The sequence below is a fragment of the Dipodomys merriami genome, unplaced genomic scaffold (genome assembly GCF_024711535.1).
Source record: "Dipodomys merriami isolate MVZ:Mamm:240054 unplaced genomic scaffold, mDipMer1.0.p SCAF_345, whole genome shotgun sequence".
Classification (NCBI taxonomy): Eukaryota; Metazoa; Chordata; class Mammalia; order Rodentia; family Heteromyidae; genus Dipodomys; species Dipodomys merriami.
Window position 1 is genome coordinate 452,708 of NW_027204993.1, and position 26,264 is coordinate 478,971.

General features: G+C 37.0%; 1 protein-coding gene across 1 annotated transcript; it reads left to right on the forward strand.

Moving 5' to 3' along the window:
* The first annotated feature begins 1,476 nt into the window (after positions 1-1,476).
* Positions 1,477-26,264, forward strand: LOC138803677 (vomeronasal type-2 receptor 116-like). The gene is given in 8 exon segments (XM_069987739.1): positions 1,477-1,927; positions 6,461-6,543; positions 6,702-6,865; positions 18,804-19,092; positions 20,521-21,327; positions 22,012-22,239; positions 24,098-24,221; positions 25,321-26,264. Coding segments are annotated over 8 exon segments (3,090 nt in total).

Genomic DNA, 26,264 nt, shown 5'->3' on the forward strand with positions numbered 1-26,264 from the left:
TTGCTCTTTCAGCACTCTGCTGGCTGAGTAGAGGTGACAGTCTCACAGGAACCTTTTTCTGCCCGGGCTGGCTTTGAACCAGTTTCAGATCAATGAGTCTTATAAAAGGCCATTTTACTCCAATTAAAAGCAACAAGGAGGTCACCATAGAAGTAGCTTTTAAGCATGCTCTTACCTAAAACTTATTAAGAGTCAAAGTTACAAAGTTACATCTGACAAACTTTTAAGAATCCTCTGTGCTTTGCTCTGGACTTTGCTGGAAACTTAAAAAACAACCTATAAGAGCAAACTGGAATAGCAATCATTTTGATAATCCTAATTTTTTCTCTGTGCACATTGAGGCCAATGTTAAGAACAATTTCATTTTGAAACTAGGTACCTTTGTTGGGCTTTATTTTCCCAGAGCTTGCTTGTCTAGCAAGGCAATTCACTAATTAGTCTTTTGAATCCCTTCTGTTGGAGGAGGGCTGGGGCAGGGGGCCAATTTAAACTGGCCAGATTTTTTCTCCAATTTCAGACAAGAGCACTTTACAAATTGTTACATTGTCAGGACTAGCTGAAAAAGTCCAAACCAGGCACACAGCCTTCTACACCCTCCCTGCTGGCAGCCTCCACAAGGAGAAAATGCAGCCTGAGGCTAGAAGGGAACCAAACTAGCCCAGTAACCTTCCATGCCTCACAGGAAGGTGGGCATAGCAGGTCTGTGACAGAGCCCCGCTGGAACTTTTATTCCCCCAGAGATGTTCAATTAAATAACAAAAACACAGATAAACACAAAAACCAAGAATCCACATTTAAAACTGGTACCAATTCTAAAACAGAACTAGACAAGAACTGAAGGCTGAGTTGGGGACTAATGCGCCCCAATTTATCCCTACCGGAACTCTGTGCTGCTCCCACTCAGCAAGCTGAATCCAGAGTCTGCTGAGTGAGCCTGCCACACTCACCCAGAAAACATAAAACAAACACACACTAAAGTAAACAAGACAAACAAGGGGCCACAAAGACAAAATCAGGTCTCAGTGAATGGGGCCACATCTCACCACCATTCACTTACCAGGGTGCTCAACCCCCCCACTCACCTCCGGAGGATTTTTCTCTTAGATTCCTGCAGACGTTGACCCAGGGGCCTTACAAGGCGGAGGAGAATTCCCAGGCATGTTGGGGCAAGGGACAAAAGTCCCTAGCGGCCGTCCCCTCAGACTGACAGGTTCTCCCCCACTCTCAGACACCCCCCCCCAGCCAAGGCCCAAGGCTGAGATCTAACTGGGGCCACTTGCAGGTGGTCAGTGGCAGTTTCATAATTGACAAACAAGCAAGTTACAAAAGCAAACGAACTAGGACAAGGTCTCGGGTGTCCTAGGAGTGGACTTACTTGTTGTCCCATCTCTATAGAGAATACAAAACACTCATTAAAAATGAGTAACACTAAACAGAGACAGACAAAACCAGACGCCGCGTGGCAACCGAGTGCAGATGAGGAAGGAATTACAGATGGGAGTGGCTGGCCTCGCCTTAACTCCCCAGAACAGAGACACTCGGATCTCCTCCTTCCTCCAGACGACCCTGGAGCAGGACTCCAGGGTGGGACCAGGGTACTTGGCACGTCTGCTTTTCCTTCTGGCCCAAATACAGATTCAGACGACCCTGGAGCAGGGCTCCAGGGCGGGACTAGGGTACTGGGCACGTCTGCTTTTCCCTCTAGTCCAAAGAGATTTGGATCCCAGAATGCCAAACGAAAGTGACAAACACAGAAGACACGAGATACAAGAGCTCTATCTTACCTCCTACTGGTCCTGGAATTTGGGGTCTGGGGAGCCTGGATCCCGGACGAGCCCCCAACTGAAAGAATTCAGACTCACTGGGATGCTTTCTTCAACGGGAGGGCACCCCAAGAACCAAGACTCCAAACCAGCAGATGCAACAAGCAAGAGGATTTTATTAGGCATTTGCGCAAACGGGCTCCCTGTCCAAGGCAGACTGGAAGCCCCAAGCAGCGGTTACAGGCACTTTTAAAGACTTTTTGTCTTTAAAAGTGGTTTGTGGTTTTTCCACAGGATTAGCATAAGACCCCAGGCTCCCCAGGATTGGCTCAGCTCTGCTCGGGAAGTTTTGTAACACTTGTTGAAAATTGATTGGCTCTCTAGGGGGAAGCTTCCCTGGAGGGGAGTCCACATAGTTACAGGCTCATGATTGGTGGACATTTGACCCTAGTTTGCTGGGCTCGCCAGATGGTCTTTATTTTGAGCCCCTTTGCTGAGTTTCTAAACAGGAATTTAGAAGAACTTACTCTTTTATTCTTTATCTATGTTTGCAGACCTTGTCCCTGGGCCGGCCTGCATCTGGACTTTGTAACTTTTTAACTTATTTCTGGGAGGGGAAGAGTCAGTGTTAGTGCAAGCAGGTTTACAGAAGCAGAATTAGCAGTTAGCATATTGTAAAATGGACATAGCCCATATTGTAAAATGGACATAGCCCCAATTTCAATCTTTCAGAGTCACATCTTGCCCGTGAAAACAAACACATTTTCAATGTTAAAGGCTGGAACAAAATCTACCAAGCAAACGGCCCCCATAAACAGGCGGGAGTTGCAATCCTAATATCAGATAAAATAGACTTCAAATTAAAATTCGTGAGAAGAGATAAAGAAGGTTGCTACATACTAATTAAAGGATCTCTCCTTCAGGAGGATATTACAATTCTAAATATCTATTCGCCAAACAATGGAGCACCCAAATTTATCCAAGAAACACTACTTTCCCTCAAATCCCATATAGATCCAAAGACATTAATTGTTGGGGATTTTAACACACCACTCTCCCCACTAGATAGATCAACTCGGCAAAAACTCAACAGAGATACTGAAGATCTAAACAGCTGCATAGATCAACTAGACTTAAGAGACATCTACCGAACATTTCACCCAGCAGCATCAGAATACACGTTTTTCTCAGCAGCACATGGAACGTTTTCTAAAATAGACCGCATTTTAGGCCACAAAGCAAACTTGTCTAAATTCAGAAACATTGAAGTTATACCTTGCATTCTCTCTGACCACAAGGGAATAAAATTAGAACTCAACACCAAAAGCTACCAAAGAAAGTCCGGTATCACATGGAGGCAGAAAAACACACTGTTGAATCATGAGTGGGTCATGGAAGAGATTAGAAAGGAAATTCAGATGTTCATGCTATTCAACAAAAATGAACACACAAATTACCAGCTCCTCTGGGACACAGCAAAGGCAGTAGTCAGAGGCAAGCTTATAGCTCTGAGCTCCTACATCAACAAATTGGAGAGATCTGAAACTAACAATTTAATGACACATCTAAACCTCCTTGAAAAAGAGCAGCAAAATAAACCCCAATCCAGTAGATGGAAAGAAATAATCAACATTAAATCAGAATTAAATGAATTAGAATCCAAAAAAACTATAGAAAGAATCAACAAAACAAAGAGTTGGTTCTTCAAAAAACTTAACAAAATTGACAGACCCTTAGCAAATCTTATCAGAAAAAGAAGAGAACACACCCAAATTAATAAACTCAGAGATGAGAATGGAAACATCACCACGGAAACAACCAAGATTCAGAACATTATAAGGGAATACTTCTCAAAACTTTATGCTAATAAGTTTGAAAACTTGACAGAAATGGACCTTTTCCTAGCAAATATTGACATGCCAAAACTAAACCAAGATGAGTTAAACTATCTTAACAGGCCCATATCAAGCATTGAAATAGAAACAGCAATAAGAGACCTCCCAGCTAAGAAAAGTCCAGGACCAGATGGTTTTACAGCAGAATTTTACAAGGCCTTCAAAGCAGAGCTCACATCAATACTCCACCAACTCTTCAATGAAATAGAAAGAGAAAGCTCACTACCAAACACAGTCTATGAAGCCATCATAACCCTCATCCCAAAACTGGGCAGGGACTCATCAAAGAAAGAGAACTATAGACACATTTCTTTGATGAACATTGATGCAAAACTTCTCAACAAAATTTTGGCCAATCGACTTCAACAATTCATCCAAAAAATTATACACCACGATCAAACAGGATTCATTTCAGGGATGCAAAGCTGGTTCACTATACGCAAATCAATTAATATAATTCTGGGAAGTGATGTGAAGGGTAAACAAATGAGGAGGCTGCAATGCTTGGTAAGAAACATACCCATTATCCTGCCCATGCAATTGTAACCCCTCTGTACAGTATGTTCACAAATTAAATTAAATTAAAAAAAAAACCCCTTCAGCACAACAAAGGAATCAATAGAGTGAATAGATTGCCTACAGAGTTGGACTGCTAAACATCTGGCAAGTGATTAATAAGCAGATATACAGGAAACTCAGAAAACTACTCTTAAGCAATCAACATGTCACATTGACAAATATGGTTAAGGATTGTTCTCAAATCCAGAAGTATAATTGGCTAATAAAAATCCCTGAAAATTCTTGGCATTAAGAAAATGCAAAGCCAAAGGACATTAAATTTTATCACATTCCAGTGACAAGGTCAATCTTCAAGAACACCAATAACAAATTATGGCAAGAATGAAGTGAAAGGGAGCACATACTCATGGCAATATCATTTCATGCAACCACTACAGAATGTATGTGATTTCCTCAAGAAACTATTAATAGATTTATGACATGAACCATTGCCACTTTTTGTGAGACTGAGTTTCACTCTACACATACATGTACAAGTATAAATAAAGCCTCAGTGGAGCTAACATATAGTACCAAGAATTTTAAAATATACAAGTAAAAAATCCACTGGAAACCTCATGAGAAAGGTTTTTTCCTCCTGCTTGTTAAAGTACATATTCAGCTTCATTTATACTGTGATGTGTATGTGTATGAAACACGGCAGCCTTGTGCAGAGTGTGCTCACCACTCTGAAGTAGCTGTGCTATTGAGGTCTCTGCATGGAATTTGGGTCTAACATTATGACAAGTAGAAAACAGACAGATGGTTTCATATTGACTTATACTTGACATAGCAAGAATTTCCTGTATTACCACGTGTCAATGTCTGGTGCGCTGGGGTCCCTGGGTAAAGGTCATGAAATCACCAGGACACAGGGGATGCAGAGTGCAAACAGCAATTGCCACTGGATGCTGTGCTTTATTGTTAGTGGGTATTTAAAGACCAGCAAGCATAATCTTTGCCAAGATTTGGTCAGAAGACATTCACACAAAAATTTCAACAGATACATTTTTACTTAACCTATGAGACAATGTCTAGGTATATTATTATCTAAACTATTTTAGAGCAAGCTCAAACCACTTCTCCAATCTCAGGAAAATGCTTGACCAGCTGTTCATCTATGCTTAAGCAAGCAGAAGAGCCACTTCCTCAGCTCCCAGGAGTCTGTGACATGTGTTTTGAGATAGGGAGAGAGAACATTTTCCCTCTCCAGCCTGGCGTTGCAAGAGCTTTCCTAATCCCAAACACAGTCCTCAGATAATCCTGAGGCTGGAGCCTGCATCATTCTGCCCCCGTAACATAGACCTCGAGTCTTAACAACCTTCACAATCACGTTTTCTCAGAGAAGTACATCATTAAAAATAATAACTTAGCCTGGTGCTGCTGGCTCACGCCTGTAATCCTAGCTGTCCAGGAGACTGAGATTTGAGGATCGTGGTTCAAAGCCACCCCGAGCAGGAAAGACCATGAGAAGCTTATCTCCAATAAACCACTAGAAAACTGGAAGTGGCACTGTGGCTCAAGCTGTAGAGCACTTGCCTTGAGCTGAAAAGTGCCCAAGCCCAGAGTTCAAGCCCACGACCAACAAAAAAAAATCTTGATCCTGTTTAGTAAAAGTTAGCTATGTGAAGATGAAATATCAGAATGTAAATGTAAAACTCAATTTGGGCATTGAACTTGACTTATTGAGGCTATTTAATTGAGGCTATTTTTGATGAACTGATCTGTGAATTTGTCAAAATACATAAGAAGCAATTTTTTCGCAGAGCCTTCAATATGAGGCTGCTGCTTTCACCAGCAGCACTGCTTCCCAGGGAATAGTAAGTAGGTACATTTGCAGAGGACTGTGCACATGGAATTCTCATGGAAACCTGCCTGGATCAAGAAGCAATGTTCTGTGGCTGTTCTGGATCTTGAGTTTGCGAACTGACCCACTGTGTGTGATGTCCTAATAGCTTTTGTTATCCCAGTGGCATACATTTTTTTCTGGCCATTTCACCATGCACCTGATTAGGCATCCTCTGATGCAATCCAGTTGCATCATCCTAAATGGCTTTCATGCAAATAGTTTCTTGTCACAGATGTTGGACCAAATATATCAAAGTTAACTTTATCCCTAGAGACTCACTATTTGTGGTCTTGAAGGAAATCTTAGAAACTGGGTTGAATAAGGGGAATCTGAAACATGTTTTCCATGTTTTCTGTAAACATGTTTTCCAACTTATGTTTTCCTTCTCAATGCAGGGTCTCAGATGCAGAGCCCCATGGAGGAGTTTTACCCTTTCTGCCTGGGGACTTGCAAGAGCTTTCCAAGAACTGGGGGCTATGTATTCATCTCTGTCAATAAAAAGACACATATACATATATACGAAAATACATGAATGTATATATACCTGAAACTGTTGGCCTCACTGCCAGTCAGGGTTTCAGCTTGGCAGATACTTCAGGAATGTCTCTTTTGACTTTCATATTCTTTCTCCTTCAGCTTCTGCTCCTTGTCAGGTGCTTGCCTAGCACGAACTGCTTTTCTACATTGAAGAAGCGAGCACACACGAATGGAGATGTGATGATTGCTGGGTTTTTCCCCCTCTACACTTTAGGAACGGATCTCAGTAGCAGTGATGTTTCTGGACAAGAAGAGAATAAGCCGTAAGTAACTCATCAGTTAATTTTTATTTACGGTTTTGTTGTCAGGATAGGCAACTGCTGAGGGAACTCCTGGTTACTGCTGAGTGTACTGTCTCTTTTCTACCCTGAAAAACCATCCTTACTGCACCAGAAACTGCTCAGTTTCATTATTTCATCTTCTATCTACGGTTGAGTAAATTTCTACATGCTGGTAGAAAATGTATCTGGTTTCTTCCATGTAACTCCTGTTTCCTGGGGAAACAGCATTTCACTTTACTCCTGTATTTATTCCATGCCAGATCTCACTGAAGATGATGAATTGATATTATTACAAACAAATTGAGTCAGTTTCATGGGTTCTGTGCTAAAAGACTAAAGACACATTTCCTTTCCCATAGGCAAATCGTCTCAGACGTTTTGTTTAGGTATCACTTTAATATTGAGGTCTCTGAAACACATTCTTATTGTGGACTGCTGGCTCATGGGGGTAATACTATCTATTCAGGAGGCTGAAAGTTGAGGATCAATGTTTGAAGTCAGCCCAGGCATGGAAACATATGACAGATTTATCTCCATTTAATCAGCCAAACCTGGAAGTGGTGATGTCATTCAAGTGACAGAGTGGTAGTGTTGAGCAAAAAAACTCAAGGACTGTGTCCAGTGTCTGATTTCAGTTCCTTAGAGACATACACACACACACTCTCTCTCTCTCTCTCTCTCTTGCTATCTTTCACTTTAGACAAACAGTGACTTTCAAACTAAGCACTATTTCACTATTTCATGTCACATCGAGGTATTAGAAAACATTATCAAAGGTCCCTTATAGGAGAACTTTATCTATATAAGATGAGAACACCTTTACTTGTGCACATCCATATCATTGGCTATTTGTCTCTATCTGAAGATATCACTAATAAATGGCTGTGAAAGAAAAGGAAAAAGGAAAGAAAAATAATTCTATAACACTCAAAGGAACTCTAGCAGTCTATTTGATACCTACTCCATGAGGAAATGCTATTGCCTCTATCATGTGTACTCCTCTCCAAATCCTGGTATGAGAAATAAAGTCTGAGATACCTGCTCACCCATGGGAGCAGAGATGGCAGCAATAGGAATTACTCTCTTCCTTACTATAGAATATATCTGTCCTTATTTTCTATGCCACTAGTATGTTTCATTATCATTTTTTATTCTGTACTTGTCCTAGGCACTAATGGCCTGTGCACTGTCACTGAGCTTCTTTGTTCAAGCTAGCTACACTTCTGGAACTTTCTGGTTATTAATTAGAGATAAGAGGCTGGCTTCAAAACATGATCCCGAAATCTCAGGCTCCTAAGTGCCTAAGACTGCAGGCATGAGGCACCAATTTTTACCTCATTATTTACCCATGGTTAGCTGATTTTCCTTCTCTTCATTTCCCAAAACATGTTTGGCTACTTTTGCTACTTTGCTAATATAGTTTCATAGCTATCTACAGACATAAAGATAATTACAGTCTGGTTTAGTAAAGTATTATGCATGATATTGACAATAGATAGTAATATTTATTCATGAAGTATTTATTGTAGATAAGTAGACCACTGCCATTAGATATCAGGCTGTGATATCTGATGTTACCATGAAGTTTCTCACTGGTTCATATTGTAGTTCCACCCTGAATATCATAAAATTAGATTATGGTCACTCACTCTATTTTTAACCAATTTTATACCTTCTCTGATGTCCTTTGTCCTTTCCCATATTTATCATTTCTTCTGTTCATTTTCAGCTTCCTGAAAATGCTAGGAATTCAGGAATGAGGCACTGGTATTTGGCTTGCTTTGCACCCTTGATGGGCTTTCTCTAGAACTCTGGAAATCTGAACTCACCACTTCTGTCTTTTTGTTGCTTAAGGGGCGATAAATGTGCCATGGATTTATCTGCCCAAGTTGTCTTTCACTCAGGATCCATGGGTCTCAAACTCCTGATTGGCTAGAATTTCAGGATTGAACAACTAGCACAGGCAATTTTAATTCAGAGCTATCTTCAACCTTTGATTTCTCTACATTATTACCAACAATGCAATTTTAGGGAATTTTTAGAAAAAATACTTTGTTTATGAATATGTACAAACCATATTATGATGGGTTCCATTGTGATAGTTCCATATACATAGTACATTTGAAATATAAAAAATACTTCCTTCTTTTGGTTTTTCTACTAAAGAAATTCAGGAATAATTTTCAGAAACTATTTCTGTGTTCCAGACTATCTCTGTGAAGAAATAGCTTGTTTGTTTTGTACAACGGTAGATCCGGGTACAAATGTGCATGAAGGAAAAATAGAAATATAAATTATCCACATGACTACATTTGAAAAGTCATCACCAAAATGAGAAAGCCTCTAGTTCCCAAGGCATTATGAAAACATAACTGAGACAGTAATAAGCACTGAAAATATGAACTCATTCTATCACAATAGAACACTTTAAGGCACTAATATGCAGGTGCTTGCCTCACAGAATGTTTTTTTCTACTGTATCTTGCAGATATTTAATTAATTAACAAATTAGCATATATGACATAGCTCCTTCTTAACTTCTGCCACAGAGGAGCAACATTTAAATACTATGTATTTCTAACATGTATCTCCAGCTCACACCTCATTACTGAGGTACTATATCTTGATACCATGATTTAAAAATGCATATTCCTTCTGCCCACACTGCCATCTTCCAATTCAACTTAAACTTCTCTGGACCTAAATGTTCAGTTTAATATTTTACATTCCCTCATTGCACACATACATTTTAGCTCAATTGAAACTGCAATTTTTGTCTGGCTTGATGGGTAACTCATTTTATCTTTTAGTTTTACTGTTCTGATTGCTCAAATAGTTTAACTTTTTTTTCAGTAATGGATTTCCCTTTGTAATTTTTAAATTTTAATGTGTCTGCTCATCTGCTTGTTCCTTAACTGCATTTTTCCTACTGGTATTTAAAATTTAGAGTTGTTTTATGCTATGCTATTAATCCTCTGTGATATGAATAGGTACCAGTAATTTCAACCATTCATTTGGATATCCCACTGTTTCATCCATTGTGCTGAAATTTTCAATTTGATGCAACCACAGCTACTTTGTTTTGTAGTGTGGAATATGGGGACTTGTGAATGAAAAGCTTTCTTCCACTCAGTGAAATTTAGAGCTTATTCTTGCTATTATTTTATGAGCAGTTTGACTTCTATTAAAGTTATGTTGTCTCTCAGTTTCTCTATTACTTGTAAAGTTCTAATCCCTTATTAATAAGTGATCAACTTGTGAGTTGAAGAAAAGTACAGATTGAAGAATAGGGTCAAATTTCACCGTTGGACAAATGGACACCCAGTTTTACAGTGCCATGCCTTTCTTAGGGTCCCATTCCCAGGCCAGACATTTTTTGTGAACCTCTCAAATAATCAGGTAACTGTATTTGATTACAACTATTTCTGGGCCTTATATTTCATTGATATATTGCCGGTTTTCAACACAGTAATTTTTCTGCTATTTGTCTCAGTATAAAATAAACATAGTGATACTGCAGTATTGTTCTTGTGCCTTAAGATAGGTCTAGATAATTGACAATTTCCTTTTTCATAAAATTTAGTCTTGACTCTTCTGTTTCTGCGATGGAAATGATAGGAAATGGGATGAAGGTTGTACTAAAACTGTAGATGGTTTTCTGTAGCATGACTTTTTTTTTAACCATACTGATTCAGCTCATCCAGAATCCTGGGAGATATGTGTCTATATGGGTGATTGTGGTTATTTCTGCTATGATTGTTCATGACTTTTACTTCAGTCTTGTCAACCTTTTGTTTTTGTACAAGCTGATTTCGATTCATTGCTTATTGCTACTATTTTTATTCTCTATTTATTTTTCTGTTTGATTTTATTCCTTGTACTAATTTGGGGGTTGGATATCTAGTTCCTTGAGTTGCAGGATAAATTGTTCTTCCACAATATTCTCTCTTGATTTAAGCAGGGTTGTTATATTCTTTTCTTTCATCCATTTTCTATATCCATAGATTTATTGTAAGCTCTTGTTATTTTCATTTGTTCTAAGGATCATTTTATTTCTTATATTTTGTCTTAAAAAACAGTTCACTTGGTGATTTTATTGTTATTAATGGTCCAAATAGAGAGTTTAGTCCATAAAGAGAGTTCATTTGAACTCCCAATTTGCTACCAAGTGAGACAATCTATTTAAAACTGCATTATGATTGAGTGGTTACCATTGAGAAAAATTATTAGGATACTTCAACATACAAAATGAAGAACTCATTGGTTTAAATTTCTGCCAACAGGTCTTGTGAGCTCTTTAAAACTAGTGCTAAGTTGTCATGGTGATAGCAAAAGTTAATAGTGGGTTGGATGGGAATTCTGACCTTGCTCTAGAAAGCAGTTAACAGTTACTCTGCCACAGAATTGAACCTAAATTTTAGAGTTTTATATATACATGTACATACACACATATAGTTTTTAATATTATGAACCTAAAGATGAAGAATCTCTTTGGTCTTTCTGAAAATGGTGACTTGTCTTTTGCTCACCACCTTGAATACTTTGGCACTAATTATTTGAGTATTAGTATTTGTAGTATTTTTTTGGATGAGGATGGAGTTTTCTCTCAGTCTTTGAAGGACTTACTTATTCTAATGTTTCATCATGTAATAAAATACAAGTTTTAATTCTATTTTCTTCCTTTTAAAATCCTGAAATTTTTATACAAGCACTATAAATATGTTTATGATTGAATAATTATTTTCTTTCTTCTACTTACTCTGATCTTGTCTTATATAAAAATAAAAAAACTCATAAAACAAGAAAAAAAAACAGTTCACTTGGGCTGGGAAGCTGGTTCAGTGGTAGAGCGCTTGCCTCGAATTATGAGGCCCTGGGTTCAATTCCTCTACACCACATAAGCAGAAAAACAGCTGGAAGTGGTTCTGTGGCTCAAGTGGTAGGCCACTAGCCTTGAGCTGAAGAGCTGAAGGACAGCGTCCAGGCCAGAGTTCAGCCCCCATGACCAAAAAACATAAAGTTCACTTTATCACACATTAATCTTTAGTTAATTACATTTAATACTTTAATTATTATTTAAGTATTTTATAATTGTTGGAAAATAAAGTCCTTTGGTTTTATGTTTGGGCATATTTTGCTTGTTAAATTCTCTCATTACTATAGTATGACCTGCACGTGTGTTAAATATATTTTCAATAAATTAAAACTTGGCAGTGTTTAATCCTGGCATATCATCTCTTCTGGAGAATGATCTACTGATCATTCAATATTATTCAATAGAGGTTGGCTGAAATATTCTTTTGGTGTATATGGTGCTCATTTTACCAAGGGTGAAATTTAATTCTCATGCCTCCCTAATTTTGCCTGGAAGATGTCTCCATGAAATCTTCAGCTCTTGTTGTATTGAGGACTAACTCACAGTCTGATTTTATAGCTTAGTGCTCTGGTAGTGTAAAATAAACACTTAGGATTATTTCATATTGCTAATTTGATCTCTTTATCATGATGTAAACTTTTTGTCACTTTTTGATTCTTTCATTGAAGTCTATCTTATGTGTTGTGTTATAGATACTGCTGTTTTTTATTTCATTTGCATGGATTGCCTCATTACACTTCTTTTTTTTTCAATTTTTAATTGTTGTAGTAAAGGTGATATACAGAGGGACTACAGTTACCTAAGTCAGTTAATGAGTAAATTTCTTTTTGAATAGTGCCACCTCTTTCCTCATTTTCTCTCAGTACCCTAACATCCCCTCCACAATAAGTTGTATATTTGTTTCAACCAAGTTTCTGTTTAACTGCTGCAATATTTCCCCCTTCAACTACCATGTCTGTGCTCCCCCTTACACTCAGTAAAATAGGGAATCTTACACACAATAACGAAATAAAAAGAGCGACAAAGGAGAAAACAAAGAAACAAAACAAAAAGCAAAATGACAAAAATCTCATTTCCAATTCTATGGAGTGCATTTTAATAAACTTTTTTAAGATCATATAAATATAGCTATTTAGCATATGTGATCATTTCTTAGATTATCCACATTTGGTCTCACCATGTGAGTGTTTAAAATCCTGTAAAATTTGTCATGTCCAAGTGTAAGTTTTTGTCTTTTACCATCCAGTGTGGATATATATATATATATATATATATATATATATACACATATATATACATATATACATGTATATACATATATGTATACATATATATTTATACATATACATACACATATATACATATATATACACATATATATGTACATATATACATACATATATATGTATATAAATACATATATATGTATATAGTGTGTGTGTATATATATATATATAAAATAGACTTATTTTATTTATAACAATGAGGTAAACCATGTAAACTATAGTTTGGGTCTGGCTTACTTCACTTAATATTATCTTTTCAAGTATTTCCATTTCTTTATCTAGTTAGCCATACATTCTTTCACATGAAAAAATATAATGATATTTGGTATATATACACCATACTCTCACATTCTCTTAATACATTCCACCACTGACAGGCATGTAGTTTGAATCCATATCATAGCTATTGTAAACAATGTTTAATAAACCTGATTGGGTTGATAGCTTTCCTGTAACTTCGTTTTTGTTCTACTGGCTGAATGTCTAGGAGTGCAATTCCTGGGTCATAGGGAAGCTTTATGTTTACTCTTTTGAGCAACATTCATACTGCTTCAAGAGTGATTGAACAAGTTTACATTCCCACCAGGAGTGTGGTAGTGCTCCCTTTTTGACACAATTGTTAGTTTTCTTGCTAATGGACATTCTCATAGGGTTGTGGTGGACTCTCGGTAAGTTTTTGATTTGTATTCCTTTTATTCCCAGAAACTTTCAATATCTCTTCATATATTGACTGGCAATTCTTATTTGTTCTTTGGAGAAATCTCTCTTTATGTCTTTAGACCATTGATGAATAGAGTTGTTGTTTCTTTGAGGATTTGTTTATTGAGGGTATTTTTTTTTAATTTTGACCTTTGAGTAGATTTTATGTATGACGTTTTCTAACATCAGACATTAAATCATACATGTTAGAAAGTCTTTCTCCCATTTTCTCAAGTATGTATCTTGATAAGTATGTTCTTGGCCATGCAGAAATATTTTTTGGGCTGAATGCAATTTACCTAGATTTTAACTTGATTTGTTGTGATTCTGGAACTTGACTAAGATGTTTCAATCTGTGATATCCATCACATAACCTTTGTTTCACAATCTCTTCCTGTAATACCTTTAGTGAATCTGGCCTTACATTGAGATCACTGATCCATCTGGAAATGATTCTAGTAGTTTTCTGCTCATGTATACAAAATTCTGCCAGCACCATTCATTGAAGAGGCTTCTTTCTTCCATTTTGTGTTTTGTGTTTCCTTATGAGATAGTAGATAGCTATAGATATGCAGGTTTATTTCTGGGTCTTCTATTCCATTGGTTCTCAGGCCTTTTCATGGGTCACTACCAAATATCTTTTCTTACTAAGGCTTTGTTTCAGAGTTTGAAGATAGATATTGTTATTCCCCTAGTACTGTTCTTGATGTTAAAGACCATTTTTGCTCTTTGTCACGATTTTCTGTCCATAAAAATTTGCATATTTCTTCTATATCTCTCAAGAATGTTGTTGGGATTTCAATGGGCATTGCATTGAATGTGTAGAATAACTGGGCAGTGCTGCCATGTTCACGATGATAATCCTTCCCATTCAGGAGCATCAAAGGTATTCCATTAAGCTTGGCGTCAATGGCTCACACCTGTAATCCTAGCTACTCAGCAGGCTGAGATGTGAGGATCACGAATCAAAGCCAGCCTGGGCAGAAACTCTGTGAGACTCTTATCTCCAATAAACCACTAGAAAATCGGAAGTGGTGCTGTGGCTCAAGCGGTAGAGTGCTTGCCTTGAGCTGAAGAGCGCAGGGACAGTGCCCAAACCCAGAGTTCAAGCCCCACAACCGACGGGGGAAGAAAAAGGTATTCCATTTACTTATAAATGCTTTAATTTTTTCAGACAGTTAAAGTTTTCTTCAGGTTTTGTTCACATCCTTGGTTAAGATAATTCCTGGGTCTTTTCAATTTTTTTGAGTCTATTACAAAAAAGTGGTTTACCTGAATTTAGTCACAAACTTCTCGTTGTTGGCACACCAGAAATCTACTGATTTTAATGGGTTAATTTTGATTCTGTATTTTCGAAAGTTTTGGATTAGTTTGGGGGAAGGAAGCTATAGGTATCTTCCAATACTGGGTTATGCCATCTGTAAACACCTCAATGTAACACAGACATCCTGAAAGTATTGCAGGAGAGAATATGGGAAACACTAGGGCTCTGTGGCAGAAGAGGGGCTTCTTGGGGAAGAAGTTTCTAGTACCAAGTGTTAACTGACAGCCATGAAGGTTTGGCTGACTAATAACTGCCTTGGTCCCCTGAAAAAAATTGCAAATAGGGATTGCAAATAGGGAATTTTTCACCACTGAATGTAATGCTGTCTATAATTTTGTGTGTTCTTTTCCTTTTGTGTTCAGATTTGCTAAGGGTCTCTCAATTTTTTAATTTATTCAAAGAACCAATCTGTTCATTTTTTATGCGTTCTATGGTATTTTCTTCTCTATTTTGTTTACTTCTTGTTTTAATTTATTTGTCGGCCGTAGGGCCTGAACTCTGGGCCTGGGCACTGATGTTCAGCTCTTCAGCTCAAGGCCAGCTCTCCACCACTTGACCCACATGGCCACTACCAGATTTTTCTACTTATGTGGTGCTGAGGAATCAAACCCAGGATCTCATGCATACAAGGCAAGCACTGTACCACAGAGCAACCTTCCCAGGTTTTAATATTATAGTTTCCATTTAGTGGTTTTGAATTGGTCATGTTCCTTTTGCACAAGAAACTTAATGCTTATCATTAAATTATTAATTTGTGATTTCTACAATTTGTTTCTGTAGGCATTTAGAGGTATAGATTTTCTTCTGACTACTGCCTTCATTGTGTCCCAAAGTAGCTGATTTTTTTTTTAGTATTCATATCTGTTGCTTCATAAAAACTAGAATCAACCTTCTAATCTTATCAATAACCTTCTGGTCATTCCGCAATATGTTGTTCAGTCACCAGTTTCAAAGGATTTTCTGTAATAGCTTTGCCTGCTGAATTGTAATTTTCTTCCATTATGATCTGTCAGGATATAGGAAATCATGACTTTTTTTGAATTTGCACAGATGTGCCTTTTGAGTTACAGGATGATCTAGTTTGGAGAATGTTATTTGAGTGGCTGAAAAGAATGTATATTCGGATGCTCCTGGGTTAATTATTTGCTAGCTATATGGTAATTCTATTTTATCAATGCAGTTGTTTAGGTATGATGGTCTTATGCAGAATTTTTGCCTGGATGATCTATCCAGCTACAACAGAGAAATGTTGATGTCACCAGCAATTAATGTGTTTGCATCTATTTTTTAGATAAGTTTTAGATTAATAATTATTTGTTTAATGAAGTTGGGTGTCCAGTATTTAGTGCATGGATATTTGGAATTGTTATATGCTCTTGAGGGAGAGTTGTATTTATTTTTCTGCAGTGCCCTCCTTTGTTTATTACCATTACTTTTAATTTTAAATCTATTTCATCTGATATTAGTATTGCTACGCCACCCTATTTATGGGAGCATTTGCTTGAAATATATTATTCCAGGCATTCAATTAGAAAATGTTCATTTTTGTTGGCATGATGGGTCTCTTGTGGACAGCACATACATGGGTCTTGCTATTTGATCCAACTCCCTAATCTGTTCCAATTATTTGGAGATTTAAGGCCATTAATGCTGAGAATTGAGAAGTGATAGGTAACTCCTGACATGTTATCCACCTGCTTGGTGTTTGTGCCTCATCTTTTCCTATAATGTTTAGCTGGCTCTCTAATAAGGAATATTCTTTCCATCACTATGGCATTCTGATTGATCATCTATATGTATTTCCTTAGCTATTTTTCTATTGCTGGATTGGTGAGGACAATTATTTCAGTTATTCTTGTTATGCAATTTTATATTTGTTCACTAGTTATGAAGGAATATTTTGCTGGATACACTGTTTTTGGTTGGTAGATGTTTGCCTATAAACTGTGGCATACATCATTTCAGGCATTCTTCCTTTCACTATCTCATGTGAGAAAGTTGTATTTATTCTGACAGCTTTTCCTTCATAAATAATCAATTATTCCTCTCTAATATCTTCCAGTACCCTTTCCATGGGCAATAGCATGCTCTTTTCTGGTCTGGACTGTTTGGGCTTCTAATACTCTTTGTTACTGAATGTGTCTTTATTTTTGCGTGCTCAGAAGTTTTTCTAATAAAATTCCATTAGATATATTTTCTATCTTTTTTATTGCTTGCTCTCCTCCTTCATGAATATGTAATCATAAAGTAGGGCTTTTGGTTGATTCCTAAATTTCTTTTTTTTTAGTTGCTTTTTTTTATTGTGAATATACTCTACAGAGGGGTTACAATTACATGGACAATGTAATGAATGCATTTCTTATCAAGCATTGTTGCCTCCTCCTTTGTTTCCCCTCACCATTCCTTCCCATCCCCCCGTTCCAACCCCGCCCCCTCCCACCCGGCTCCCATGAGTTCTTGCATGCTCCTTTACTTTTCTTTCCCCAGTGTCTTATATCTTTTTGCCAGGAGAAGACACTTTCATTTCATCTGTACTATTAGTTTCCTTTTCATCTGCGATATAGATTTACCTTTATCTTTATAGATGCCATGAATTCTTCTAATAATTCTAGTCTCATAATGCTCAGGAATTGTCCTGTGTACATTTTCTTTCTTTTCATATTTTAATCAACCTGTTCTTAAAGCATTTTAGAACTATATTCTAGGTCCTTCATTGTCTGACCCATAGCCTGGACACTTTCTCTAAGAATTAAACTTGCTTTATTTGCCATTTTTCTTGTATATTCATGGATTATTTCTCTCCATTTTGAATCATTTGTATTTTCATGTTGTTTCCATTGTGTCCTTCTTTGAACAATGTACATTGATTTCATTATATTAATTTTTTATGTTCTCACAACAGATTTAACATTGCACATACATATCACAAAAGAGAAAGGAAAGCATTTTTATCCTCTTTACAACTTTATGTTTTTTCCTTTTCTATATCTCAAGATAAATACACTAGCAAATGTATTAAGTATTAGTGTAATTCCTCATGGTGGATTTTGATGGTGGATTTCAATGTAAAGATTTTTCACAATTCTTTACTCATAACCTACATTGGAGGCTCCTTTCCCCATATTCAGTACCTTAGAGTTGGTTGTCTACCTATGTTTTCATTACATAAATAACAGTTAAATTACCTCACCAGTTATTAAGCTTTTGTTGTGGTTGATATTGCATGAAGAACTGTTGATTTCGTTGGGTATGTGAGCAAAGCTTTCTATGCAATCTTGATTAAATAATGCTTTCCTTCTGAAAGATGCTATTAAGTTGAAGAATTGTTAGTTAGCTCAACCTGCAATATAAGCACTTAACAGCAGCTGGGCGACTGAACCAGAAGGCTTTTCACACAGGTCTCCACCTGTTTCACCATATTTACCCAAGGTGAAGGCAACAGAATATTTTGTGTCTCATCACAACTTACTCCATGCCTAATGGAAAAATTTTGCATGTATATGGTAGTGGAGATAAAGCAAGCTCTTGGCTTAACTAAGTTTCTGAATGTAATTCATGACAAATTCCTTTCATATATTTACATAACCCTATATTCAAGCACAAGACATTGTATTCATATTCCATCCTAATTGGGCATAATATTTTCCCATACTTATTAGCAGAAACGCAAGCATTCCTTCCATAAAAGCCATAATTTTGAAATACTCCTGCTGAATTTCTATGCTCATTATGCAGGTTTTCCTTCAAGAACTACAAGTGTGTTTTGGCCTTGGCTTTTGCTATAGAAGAGATCAACAAAAACCCTGATCTTTTACATAACTTAACTCTGGGATTTAGTATCTATGATGTTCAATATGGATCAAGGACATCATTTAAAAATCCCTTCGTTTGCCTTTTTGGGAAATATGACTTTCCAAACTATAATTGTATGAGAGACAATCAGTCTATAGCAGTACTTACAGGACCTTCAGGAGCATTATCTTCACAGATTGGGACACTGCTGGACCTCTATAGTTTTCCACAGGTGAGAGTGTGAGGGGTGGGAGATATTAAGAATGCCTAATTTAGTGCCATCTCAGGTGTTAGAAGAGGACAAAAGGAAGAGACTTGATTTATTGAGGGGAAGGTAAATAACAAAATGCTTAAATAAGGATACAAGTTGATCCATTGCAACAATGAGAAGTATAAGACACTTTGGTGAAAATGAACTTTACAACTTAGGCAGAGAGGAAGGTGGACGGGAGGAGTGTGGGAGGTGGAGACGGAAAGGATGGTAAGGGGAAAACAGAGGAGGAGGTAACAATGCTCAATTGGAAATGTACTCATTACCTTACTCATGTAACTGTACCCCCTATGTACAGTATTTATTTACAATAAAAAGCATATTTTAAAATGTAGAGTAAAAAAAGAGTATGTCCTCAAAGATAATGTGATATTTCTAGTCCTGTTGGTTTCAAAAAGGGGATGAAAACATTATAGACAAAAGGTATTATTTTGGAATTTTAAACCTTATAATTGATGTCGATTCTTTAAGAAATTAGGAAATGGAAAATGACTTTAAAATGTCAAGATATGTTGAGCATGATGCTGATGGACCACATCTCTAATCCTAGTGACTCAGAAATCATTTCTAATTAATTAGAAAAAATAATGCAGTAATGTGTGGTTCAAGTGGTAGAGTGCTACTTTGGGGGGGAAAGATAAGAACTACATAAGGCCCTGAGTTCCTGGCCCTTCACTAACACACACACACACACACACACACTCACACACACTCACACACATATATGCAGGCTCATGTGTAAGATACAATGAATGCAATATGTCGGACTTAGAAAGAGAAAGGAGTATATGATCTCTCAAATGTAATATTTTGTCTAAATAAGGAAAATGAAATATTAAAAATATCTGAACCACACTCAGATATATAGATATATGCATATATATATATATATATATATATATATATATATGATCAATCTGACTAAATTATGGTACATATCAGGGTAGAATTGAATGATGTAACCGCTCAGAGAAAGAGACTGTACATAAAAATACCAGGCAACTGAAGCATATCTTCAATGAGGGTAGCTTTTTAGGTGTTCAGGGAATATGGAAGAGGAGAAAGGAGAGATGGGTAGTAGAAAATAATATAATACTCAATGTACATATATGTGAAAATGGAACTAGGAAAGTCAGTAATATGTGGGGTGGATATCAATTACAGGAATTGATGGAAAGAGTGACAACGATTAAGAGATTTTGTAAAAACCAATTAATACATTGTCAAATAATTTAAAATTTTTAAATTTATTTCTTCCAAAATTAAATGAAAAACCTACCTTCCAACTATTGCACACAGTTATATGATATATATATATATATCATGACTGGAATTAGGATGGATGGAAATCTTCTCATTTTTGCAGCATCCTGTTCTCATTCCCTTTAGCTGACCTCTGGGCCTTTCGATCATGCTCTGAGTGACAATAACATGTTTCCTGGTCTCTATCAAATGGCACCAAAGGACACTTCAATAGCCAATGGCATGGTCTTATTATTACTTCACTTCAGCTGGAATTGGGTGGGACTGGTAACCTTACAAGATGAGAATGGTTTGTGGATTCTTCCTGCATTCAAAGAAGAGATGGCCAAGAACAGAGTTTGTCTAGCCTTTGAGATATCATTACCAAATTATTCCATGTCGAATATTTTCAAAATTATGGCACATTATAACCAGATAAATAAATCTTCAGCAAATATCTTCATTGTGTATGCTGATAATGAGTTCCTACGACATTTATTTATATGTGTTGAACAATTTTTAATAAAAGGCAAAGTTTTTATTATGAACTCAGAATGGGATGTAACCATGAGAAAGAGATATTTCATTCTAGGCTCATTCCTTGTACCTCTTGTTTTTTCACACCATCACCCAGATGTTTCTGGATTCACAGATTTTCTCAAATCAGTTAACCCTTGCAAATACCCAGAAGACTTTTTTCTTGCTAGGTTATGGTTTCTCTCTTTTAATTGCTCAGATTCTGAGTCTGGCTGTGTGAGGTGGGAGAACTGTCCTCACGATGCCTCCTTGGATTGGTTGCCTAGGCATATATTTGACATGAGTATGTCTGGAGACAGTTACAGTGTGTACAATGCTGTGTATGCTGTGGCCCAGGCTCTCCATGATATGCTGCTTTATCAAACAGAAACACAAACAATGGGAAATAGAAATGGGATAGTGTCTTCCCCTGCACAGGTAAGGCCTTCTGTGTTGTACATCACACATTAGGAAGAAAGTTACTTTTTAGAGAGGTTCTTACTCTATGAAATTAAATAATTTTGGGATTCTCTCAAACCCCAAGATACTATACTTCTTCAATTGTGTGTGAGATTCTCTAGGAATGTTTTTAAGTACTCTTCAAGAAAAGCAGGATGAAAAAGGACATTTCTAAAAATGCTTTTATTTAAAAATATACCAACATGTTTTTAACCAATATTTTGAAGACTTCAAAATCACCATTGAAATCTGCATTTCTTAAGTAAGTGTAAATGATGACCTCCTGCACATAATTATGCATATTTTTCATAAGAGATCATTTTATTCTATTTTATCTATTAAAATTTTACCAAGCTCATACTACAGATGATCACAAAACTAGTGGATGTAGAAAGCTACAGTAAGCAAATGAAAACTTTCTCACTAATGACTATTTACATGAAATTGGTTTCTCTTGAAGAGAGGCCTTCTATTTCCTTGCTGAGTGACCAGGACTCCGAAAGAATATTTTTATTCTCTGATAGGTTTTCTTCTATGCAACTCACTAGGTACCTCTACTATTCTTGAATTCGGAATAAAAATTTAAGGCAATCAAGAGCCTTTCTTGGTTCAGGTTTTCCTTCTTAACTCTGGGATATATTTCACCATATATTTCTCTTTTAGCTGCATCCTTTTCTGAAGAACATCCAGTTTCACAATCCTGCTGGAGATCAAGTGATTTTAGATGAGAAAAAGAAATTGGGGGCAGAGTATGATATTGTGAACATTTGGAATTTTCCCGAAGGTCTTCAACTTGAGATGAAAGTAGGAAAATTTTCTCCATATACTCTTCATGGTCATCAACTGACTTTATCTGAAGATCTAGTAGAGTGGAACATAGGAAATACAGAGGTTGGTTGGATTTAACAGTAATGATTTTAAGGATATATAAGTAAAGAAATTTCACCCTTAAAATTTATACCTGGTTGTGTGCCAGTATCTTACTCCTATAATACTAGGTATTTAGCAGGCTGAGATATGAATATCATGTTTAAAAAAACAGTGTTACAGGAAATGCTTTGAGACGAATCTCAAATTAACCATCAATATAGCTGAAGTGGTGCTGTGGATTAGGCATTAAAGTGTTCACATTAAGCAACAAAGCTCAGATACCCATCCCAGACTCTCATTGTAAGATTTAGTTCTGGCACACACACACACACACACACACACAAACACACACACACACATACAAACAGACAGACAGACACATGCATGCACGCACACATAAATATATACCCTATGTGCTTACTAAAAACCAAGCAGTGGACATTTAAAATATTTCCCACTTAAGAAATTGGAATGACTGATTGTTGGCTATAAAAGGAATAGAATACATTAACAGTACTTGCTTCTAATTATATCTACCCAGGTAGATGACTACCTCAGATCTAAGATGGTAGTTTTGTTTAAAGCTCAACTGGGTAGAATATTCTATGAGACTTTTTTCCTTTTTATTATAAAAATAGTATACAGAGGGGTTACAGTTACATGAGTAAGGTAATGAATACATTTCCTATCGAGCATTGTTACATTCTACTTTGTTTTTCCCCTACTATCCATTCCTTCTCCACCTTCCCAACTCCCCCATCACCCACCAAGTTGTAAAGTTCATTTTCAACATAGTGTCTTGTACGTTTCATTGTCACAATGGGTCAAATTGTATACCTATTTGAACTTTTTGTTTTTTACCTTCCACTCCCCAAATTAGAAAAATGTACATACAAGACCCAGGTCATCAAAATTATATACAGTGAAAACAGGAGCTATACCATGGGGGAGGAACATAACAAAGAAACCAAAAATCATATAGCACATTATAAATACATTAAAAACAATAGCAAGAAACAAAAAACCACTTGTGTCCCCATCTTTGGGTTCATTTCGCTTAACATCATCTTATATGCTCATATCTCAATTAACAATAAAAAATCTCAAGTGGAGATTTGGCTCAAGTAATAAAATGCTAATCTTCAGCACAAAAACCTCAAGGTCAGTGCCCATACTACGAGTTCAAGTCCCAGGATCATTTCCAAAAAAAGTTAACAGAGTGTTTCTAAAAGTTTATAAGGAATATTAAATTGCATTTTTCTTAGCAAGTTTCTACATTGTGACAAAGTATCAGAGCAACCACGTTATATATTTTAAGGGTTTATTTGCTCCCATTTGTGGAAGTTCCATTCAATGATTACTTGCCTACTGCTTAGGTATCTTTGGTGAGATGAATCAGTGAAAGAGCCTGAGCAAAAAGATTCTCACCTCATGGCCACTGTATAAATGTGACAGTCTTTGTATTCAAATAACCTTAAAACAGAAGGCCTATGCAATATCTTACAGCACACTTTTCAAGCTTCAAAGAAATTTGTTTTTCTTTACTCCTCATCATTCACAAATAGTGGGAAATAACAAATTATGACATGAATTCAAGGAAATTCCATAGCTCTGGACAATAGGACTTACTTTCTCACCATTAATCCACTTTTAAAGGTCTCACACTTCTCAAGAGTTCAATAGGCTAGAAAGAGATCAAGCTGATAGAACATAAGTTGTTTGTGGTGTGATGTGGAATCTATACCAACGTTGAATTAACTGACCAGATTTATGTGCATAAAATGCTACATTTAATAATCCTATTCTTTAAAAAAATGAAATTTTTGGAGTGTCAGGTAAAAGTCTGAGCAGTTACTGACACAGATCTGATTTTCTTCAGCCTCCGCACTCTGTCTGCAGTGAAAGTTGTGTTCCAGGATTCCGGAAAACCCCTCAGGAAGAAAAGGCTGCTTGTTGCTATGATTGTACCCCTTGCTCAGAGAATGAGATAGCTAATGGGACAGGTAAGTTCATGACTTGGGGAGAAATTTATATTCTCTAGTAGTGTCCCCCAAACCATGTAATGCAAAAGTTGTGTATTAGGATTGCAGCACCAATGTCTTCCATTTTGCTCATAAATGAATTGTGACTGTAGAGGTTCTTGCTTCTTGAAAAAGATCACAGGTTGTCAATTATGTATAGAACTAATTTTTTTACTCTCGCATAAGAATGTTTGTTCAAGTAATCACTAATGTAAGTTTAATGCCCATCATATTAAGTGCAAAGCTACTTAAAGGATGAGGTCTCCGGTTTTTTTTTTCAAAATTGACTTCAGAAAATAAAGAAAAAAGAGATCTTGCACATCTTTATTTCCTAGTGCCCAGAAATATTGTTGCTGCACAGCAAGTGATGTGACTGTTTTCTGTATAAGAAGCAATCAAAAGGGTTGTGTACAGCATGACTTTAGAGCTTGAAAGTGTGATTTGATTTTATGGTGCCCCCTGCATTACAAGCTAGTGGGACAGACAATATGACAACTTCAAGGAAGGGATATAGGGCTTTTATTTATATTGTCCAGAGACATGGAGGGAAGTACAAACCCTGTGATGCACACTTTTTGATGAAGTGTTTGAGTGGTGAACACAAGGCTGAGAAGAGCTATGGCAACATGAAGAGGTCTGGAAAAATTTAGGGATAATCGTAATGATAAGGGATAATACGTGTTATAGACACGTAAAGATAAAGTTATTGTGAATGTAGATTAGACATAGAGAGATTGTCTAGCATGCATGAAGTCCTGGGTTCAATTCCACAGTATCACAGAAATAGAAAGAGCCAGAAGGGGCACTGTGGCTCAAGTGACAGAGTGCTAGCCTTGAGCAAAGAAAGCTCAGGGACAGTTTGCAGGCCATCAAAGCAAGTCCTAGGACTGGATAAAAGAAGAGAAAGTGGGAAAGTATATGGGAATATGGTGAAGATATAATATGATACTGAACATATCTGGTAATACTTGGGAATTTTTGTTCTTATGCCAATTAGTATTGACATGTTATAATTTTCTCTATGTAGGGATTTTCTAATTTGCTTTTAAGTACTGTAAAGATTATTTGAATTCCTCACCAGATGTGGAGCATTGTATGAAGTGCGCAGATCATCAGTATGCCAACACAGAGAGAAACCAGTGCCTCCAAAGAGCTGTAAGTTTCCTGGCTTATGGAGAGCCCTTGGGGATTGCCTTGGCCTGCATGGCTCTATGTTTATGTACACTCACAGCAGTTGTTCTTGGAGTCTTTGTGAAACATCAGAACACCCCCATTGTTAAAGCTAATAACCAAGTTCTCAGCTACATCCTGCTCATCTCCCTCTTCTTCTGTTTTCTCTGTTCCTTGCTCTTTATTGGCCATCCAAACACAGCCACCTGCATTCTACAGCAAACCACATTTGGAGTTGTATTCACAGTAGCTGTTTCTGCTGTCTTAGCCAAAACTGCAACTGTGGTTCTGGCCTTCAAGGTCACCTATCCAGGGAGAAGAATGAGGTGGTTACTGCTCTCAGGGGCTCCTAACTTCATCATTCCCATCTGTACTCTGATTCAGGTGACCTTCTGTGTACTTTGACTGGGGACTTCACCTCCCTTCATTGACACAGATGTACACTCTGAACATGGCCACATTATCATCCTGTGTAACAAGGGCTCCCTCACTGCTTTCTACTGTGTCTTAGGATACCTGTTTTTTCTGGCCCTGGCCAGCTTCATTGGGGCTTTCCTGGCCAGGAACCTTCCTGACACGTTCAATGAAGCCAAGTTCCTGACCTTCAGCATGCTGGTGTTCTGTAGTATCTGGTTCACTTTCCTGCCTGTCTACCACAGTGCCAAAGGAAAAGTCATGGTGGCTACAGAGGTTTTCTCCATCTTGGCTTCCAGTGCAGGGCTGCTGGGCTGCATTTTTGCTCCCAAGTGCTACATCATATTGTTAAGGCCAGATAGAAATTTTCTGCATGGATTTCGGGACAACACATGTGCCAGGGGAAATAAACCCTCAGATGAAACTTACATGTATGATTAA